Below are 6,525 nucleotides of genomic sequence, written 5' to 3' on the forward strand. Positions count from 1 at the left end.
AGTTAATATTTATTATATTTTATATATTTTTTAAAAATATTATTTTTATTTTGGGTTAGGTTCAAATTTTGTCGGGCCCAGGTTAATTTGAATATTAAAAAATGTTTTTTTTTTTAATTGAGTTCTAAATTTTTTAACGGATTTAGATTAATCCGTTAGGTTTAATCCAAATTACTGGTCTTAGTTACAGCCTCCCAAATGTCAACGAGCGGAGGTGCACCGTTTCCAACTTCTCATCTATCTTGTATTTTCCGAGGAATATTGATTTTATCTTCTTCATTTTCCTCTATCCCCGCTCCCAGAAAATGAATCTCTTGTGGGATTTCAATCCCCGGAAAATGGTGTCGGAAAAAAGTCTATCCAAGGCGGAAGGCCATTCATCTTTCATTGCCCCTGGAAAAATACTGTGATTAAGGATTGTGTTAATGATTAATCTTTCATTTATCTACAAAATCCCACTCGTATAATCCTCAATAACATGAATATTGATAATCGATAACACCGTTCATTTGAAATATTATTTTTTTTCTTTCTTTGACTCCGTTTGAATCGGGATATGTTGAAATTGTGGAAATGGTACCAGAGTTGCTTAGCTGTTCACCCAGTTAAGACACAGATGATTAGCTCTGGTTTTATATGGGGAATTGGCGATATAACTGCTCAGGTTATCACCAACTCGGCAATCAAGAACCATAAACGAAACGAGGTATTGTTCCCTCTTGCTTCACTCGAAATACGGATTCATTCATTGCAGGTGTTCTTCACCGTGTAGGCAGAGATGGTAGCCCCCATTTCGTTTGTTAGAATTGATGTTGTGAACGCAAGAAAAGATAATTCTGATTATTCTTCATAAAATTTCTCCATTTTTTGACTGATTGTTTGTTTTAATTTTATGACATTGATAATTTAGTGCAGTCAATATTATGGTGTGAATTATGAAAATTATGAAATGGGAGCCGCAGTTGAAAACTTATTGTTGTTAATCTCACCTCCTGATTAATCAACTTATTTCACTTGGTTAATGGCAATCTTTCTTGTATACTTCAGGATGACGATAAAGAATTTAAGGTCAACTGGAAACGGGTGACTATGATCACCTTCTATGGGCTTGGATTTGTTGGTCCTGTTGGCCACTACTGGTAATAAACATTACTTTTACGGGTTCTATTGCACGTTTTGTCTATTGGGTATGTACAATTTTTGTTTTTTTGTTTTTGCTGCTGGTTACTTTCTTGACTTTGGGATTCCAAATCGGCATTGATATCCTAATTCACCTAAAAATATATAGGATGCTGCTTCAGAAACTTTATAGTGTCACTTCTGTTTCGATCATATTTTCACGGTCCGGTAATGGAAGATGAAAGTTTTGGATTTCTATATTTGTGGCTATACAGCTTAATGATCATTGTTCGTTCTTTCCAGTAGTAAATAATTACTGCTAACGGAGAAACAGTTTGCAGAGTTTCAATTCCATGACTCTTGAAAGGACTCCAATGCTTCATATTTAATCCATTTTCTCTAATAAAATAGATTCTTAGAAACTTCCATAATATCCAAATGACTTACCAATAGGATCGTAGTTCTGTGACTTTCTCATTATCTCATCTGAGGATGGCCAATGGGCAATTTGGATGTATTTTGGATGAGATTGTAAGGGATGGATCAAAATTGACCCTTTGGCAGGTTTTAATCTAGGAAAAGGCTTCTTAGTTTATGCAAATTCATCCATGAGCTGTTTTATGGACAGGTATCCTTCCATCTATTGATCATGTATTTGGATGGATAACCTATCCATCCAATCCACCCATTACTTAAATAGTATATTGAATCGTAATTTGATAATAAACGCTATGATAAATTTGTGCTTGATGATTTTATTTTCAAAATATGCTGCTTGTACTTAAAACCAGCATCTTTGATATTCTGCTCAAGTTTAGATAAAAAAAGCTGAAAAAAATGCTTGTGCGAGTGCTAGTGAAGAATCTTTCTGCGTAAACACATGTGAAGTCTATATGTGCATTTGCGCTCCTGTGCCTGGTTGTTTGAATGTGTAAGTATAGGGGTGCATATGTGCGCATTGACCATGTGGCTGCTTGTATGAGTGCCTTTGAATGCTGACAAGTGATATCTACTTCGTGATCTTCATTTTTATGCTATTTTTTTTGTAGGTGTGAAGGCTTGGACAGATACATGAGATTGAGACTCATGCTCAGACCAAATTCCTTTTGCTTTGTTGCCTCTAAAGTTGCTGTTGATGCATATCTCTACGGGCCGTTGGATTTACTTGTGTTTTTTACTTATATGGGCTTTTCCACGGGGAAGAGTGCTCCACAAGTCAAAGAAGATGTGAAGAGAGACTTTCTTCCGGCCTTGATTTTAGAGGGAGGCATATGGCCATTTGTACAGGTTGCAAATTTTCGTTTTATACCTGTCAAGTATCAACTCCTCTATGCTAATTTGTTCTGCTTGTTGGATAGTAGTTTCTTGTCTTGGATTGAGCAACAACAGGATGCTCCTTGGAAACAGTGGATGAAATCTTTTCTGCCTCTGAAGGAACAGGAGCACCGAAATGAATAAGTTCCTTTCAAATCTGCCATAATTATTTTTTTCACTTCTCCATTCATTGTAAGTGCATGTACATATGATGTGTTTGTGTTTAGCTCAGGCGGTTGGGTGAGTTGGGGTTTTGGATTGTGTACATGTGAATATGTTTAGATCCTGAGTTCCATTGTTGGAATTATAGAAGTCATGAAATCGCTTTCTGCATTTCTCATGATGCGATTTTCAGGCTGAGTACAATTGTTCAAATATTTTTCATTGAATAGATGTTAAGTTGATTTCAGCCATTGCGTTTACTAGTCTAGTAGTCATTTCTCAATTTCCTAAACTCACAGTACGCTTTGGGAGAGAGCAGTTCAATTATTAGTCTTTTCTTCCACGTTTTATTCACCGAAAAGATATAGATCAAATATAACGAAACATAATAAGATCTTCTTTTTTTTTAATTTGGTAAATCGAGTGTTATGATAGAAACCTTAAAATTCCACGGGATGAGCTGTCAATGGGAATAAAATCAAAGCGCAAAAATCTGCATTCAGTAGCAGTGCATCATCCACCATGGAAGTACATAATATCGACATAACTGTTTGAAGTCATCCCAAAACCTGGTAATGGAGTTCATGTCAGTGAAGTTGAGACTTGAGAAGAGCAAAACATACTATCTAGATCGTATCAACCACACAGGAATCTAATTCCACAAGAATCATCATTTTCTGAAACACACGTTAAGCGTACAAATCTTGACCAAAACATTTTTGTTTGGACGACCCCATCAGGTGCTACGTAACACCAGCTGATTTCATGGCTTCCGTTATTGAATCTACTTTTTCATGCAATCCCGCTCTTCTATAGCCAGATATCAACAAATCGTAAGTGGATCTGCTGGGCGTATAGCTAGTCTCTATACATTCCAAGAATATGTCTAGCCTATCATAAGCTTCTCTTCTGAAGTATGAGCAGATAACCTTTTCAACATCATCTATACTTGTGAATGATAGTCCCTGTTTCAACATTCTTCCCACGGCAAACTCTACATCATCCAATCTATCCAGTTTGGCATACATCCCTATAATCCCACAGTGAATTCGGGAGAGAACTACATCGTTAATAGGATGGGACTTCATAGTTTCAAGCAGCTCCTCCATCTTTTTCACTTGCCCAAATTCTTGATATAATGCCATTAATTTATCAGTCATGTTTTCATTGATCTCCCATCTGACACTTGCCACAAACTTGAAGAACTCCTCAGCTCGACCCAAACTCTTTTGCTTGCAAAGCCCTTCAAGCATATTTTCCAGAATGGATATGCTAGGTATAATTCCCGATGCCCTCATTTCTTCATAAATTCCATCGGCAAGTTCAAAATTGTTTGATTTGATACAGCCTGATACAAGGGATTCAAATGTTTGAAGGTCAAGACCAAACCCAGCAGCTCTTTTAGCTGAGTACCAAGCTAGCATGGCATCAACGTTCCCTGAAATTGAAAATGCTGTAATGAAGATGTTGTAAGTATGAAAATCAGGTTCATAGCTCTCTGAACTTTCCATGATCTCAAATAAGCTAAATGCTGTAATGATGTTATGTGAACACAAGCAGGCATTTATAAGGGAATTAAAAACGAGGGATGTGGGTTTAACTCCATTAGCCTCCATAGAAGCAAACGCTTGCATAGCGAGTGACACATTCTGAAGCTTGGCACAGAGAAATATGAATTCGGAGAAGGCACTGTGATTTCTTTCATTGTCTTTCAGCAATTTCTCCAAAATCCATTCCAAAACCTGAGCATTCAATACGTAGATAAGTGAGAATATTAATATGAAATCCCAGGAACCAAAATTAGCAGGATGTTTAAGAAAATGAAACCACATTCCATATAAAGATTGATCTCAGATGTTAAAACCATGTTCTACATAAGAATACAAAATCCGGTGAGTGAGAACTCGGAAGCAAAGGAGAACCCCATTTGTTCGAGTTAAGCAGCTAAAATAGATTAGACCCTGAATTCATTTCAATAAATTTAATTGGAGAAAAATTTGTATAAGAAATATTTGCCTCTCCTGATTCTTCGTTTCGATTGATTGTGTCTACCAATATTATCACCGAAGGCGAATACAGAAAAGCCAAAGTCAACAGAATTATCAACGAAGCCAGGAACATTACCAGCCGCGATTTCTCAGGAGAAGAAGGCCTGAGACAGGAAACCAGAGATTCCCAGGAAAATTCGGAGCTTTTAAGGGAAGCCAATTCCTGATCCAGCGTGGGCTTAATGCACGAATTGGATACCCGAAGTAATTTGATAAGCAAAGGATTTGAGCTTGATTCTTTGTGGAAATTCAAATGGTGAGAGCTTGAAGGAAGTGCTAGAAAATTAAACCTTCCAGCGTACCTCTTCCTCACTGATGATAAAACCCTACAAGCTGACGCCATATTTTCATTTCGGCTTCCTGAAGAGCCGGCCTCTCCCTGCAACGACGAAATACCGAGCACTGCTTTGAAATTCCGATAAATCAGTGGAAACTTTATGTATTAAAATTAAAATGAATGAACTTTTATCCCCTCAAGTTACGTGAATTCATCGTTTTGTCACCAACTCTCACAATTTTGATCCCTTCTGAGTTTAGGTTATTTTGTTATCTTAGTATTATCCTTGTATGCTTCTCTAGTTCTATGGGTGTAATTGATATTTCCTTTTTTTTTTTTTAATAACATGACCACGTACAAAATCATGCGAAAGAAAATAAGGATAACGATAATAAAATTTTATTAAAACATATAAATAATAATTAAGTTTCTTGCAATGCAATAATTTATTTAAAGTTTTTGGATACCTGTTGATATTAATAATTTTAAATTAAATGATTAAATTATCTCTTTTTAAAAATAAAAATAGTGGATTTGGATTCATTTTTCAATCACAATTTTTATTTTGTGAATCATAGAAATTAAAAAAGAAATCATAACTTTTTAAATTAAATTTTTCTTATGATTGATAAACAAATTTTGAAATAACTAGCCTTAAATACAACTTTTTTAAGTAATTACAACTTTTATTTTATAAATAGTAAAAATTAAATAAAAAATTATAACTTTCCACATAAAATTTATTTTATTATTGAAGTCTAAGTTTTGAAAATGATCAATCACAATTTTTGTTTAAGCAATTACAACTTTCATCATATAAATTGCAAAAATTGAGTAAAAAATCATAACTTTTCACATAAAATTTCTTTTATTATTAAATTTTAAATTTTAAAAATAACCAGTTACAACTTTTGTATAAGTAATCATAAGTTTTATTCTATAAATTACAAGAAATTATGATGCCTTACATGAACCCGTTATTTTTTAATTTTAAACAAAGAATAATTTAGTCATTTAACTTAAAATGATTAATGTTAAAAAGGTACCTAGAGACTTCAAACAAATTATGATATTTTAAAAAATTTAATTGTTATTTCTATGTTTTAGTAGAATTTTGTTGTCATTTCTTAAAATAATAATAAAAAAGAGACTACCTCAAGTAGGGGAAAACTTGAGAAAAAAAAATTGCATTGTAAGCTCAAAAAATTTTGAAAATGTACTGCAAACTCAAGAGTCCTTGTTGCAATTTTTTCTTGGAGGTAAAAGTACAATTTTCTCTTTAATCAACTTAACAAGCATGAATATTCAATTGAAAATTCATGAACATTGTATTGTGCATAGATGGACATTATGTTGTACATTATCTACATAATTTACACATTTTATTTAACTTATTAATTAACTGGACACGCATGGACTTTGTATTAAAAATTCATAAATATCATGTTGTGTACTCATTAACATTGTGTTGTACATGCTTCACATGTCTATTTTAATTAACCTAGAGATCAACTAGACACTTATGAGTATGGTGTTGTACATGCTCTACGTAACTATTTTAATTGTGTTCAAAATTCATGATTATCGTATTATGCATTCATGTAC

The 6,525-nt window shown here is 33.9% G+C and overlaps 2 protein-coding genes across 2 annotated transcripts; one reads left to right on the top strand and one right to left on the bottom strand.

Annotated features, from left to right (window-relative positions):
• Window positions 1–205: 205 nt before the first annotated feature.
• On the top strand, window positions 206–2,842 carry LOC129299050 (protein SYM1-like). Its single transcript, XM_054937495.1, has 3 exons — window positions 206–706; window positions 1,048–1,139; window positions 2,169–2,842. Exons 1-3 carry the CDS (start codon window positions 557–559, stop codon window positions 2,575–2,577), a joined length of 651 nt encoding a protein of 216 aa, XP_054793470.1. The 5' UTR covers window positions 206–556; the 3' UTR covers window positions 2,578–2,842.
• Window positions 2,843–3,068: 226 nt separating this feature from the next.
• LOC129299018 (pentatricopeptide repeat-containing protein At2g35130-like) lies at window positions 3,069–5,158 on the bottom strand. Its single transcript, XM_054937467.1, has 2 exons — window positions 4,720–5,158; window positions 3,069–4,337 (listed from the first exon to the last, which is right to left on the bottom strand). Exons 1-2 carry the CDS (start codon window positions 4,984–4,986, stop codon window positions 3,339–3,341), a joined length of 1,266 nt encoding a protein of 421 aa, XP_054793442.1. The 5' UTR covers window positions 4,987–5,158; the 3' UTR covers window positions 3,069–3,338.
• Window positions 5,159–6,525: the final 1,367 nt, after the last annotated feature.

This window comes from Prosopis cineraria, unplaced genomic scaffold (assembly GCF_029017545.1).
Source record: "Prosopis cineraria cultivar Desert tree isolate PC_DT_omini unplaced genomic scaffold, ASM2901754v1 PC2, whole genome shotgun sequence".
Taxonomy (NCBI): Eukaryota; Viridiplantae; Streptophyta; class Magnoliopsida; order Fabales; family Fabaceae; genus Prosopis; species Prosopis cineraria.

Bases quoted from the DNA above. Each gene is read 5' to 3' on its own strand.
- LOC129299050 (XM_054937495.1), top strand. From the start codon at position 557: ATGTTGAAATTGTGGAAATGGTACCAGAGTTGCTTAGCTGTTCACCCA. The intron at 707-1,047 runs GTATTGTTCCCT...TGTATACTTCAG, and splicing joins AGAACCATAAACGAAACGAG to GATGACGATAAAGAATTTAA. The intron at 1,140-2,168 runs GTAATAAACATT...TTTTTTTTGTAG, and splicing joins GGTCCTGTTGGCCACTACTG to GTGTGAAGGCTTGGACAGAT.
- LOC129299018 (XM_054937467.1), bottom strand. From the start codon at position 4,986: ATGGCGTCAGCTTGTAGGGTTTTATCATCAGTGAGGAAGAGGTACGCT. The intron at 4,338-4,719 runs GTAATGTTCCTG...TTGAATGCTCAG, and splicing joins CTCCTGAGAAATCGCGGCTG to GTTTTGGAATGGATTTTGGA.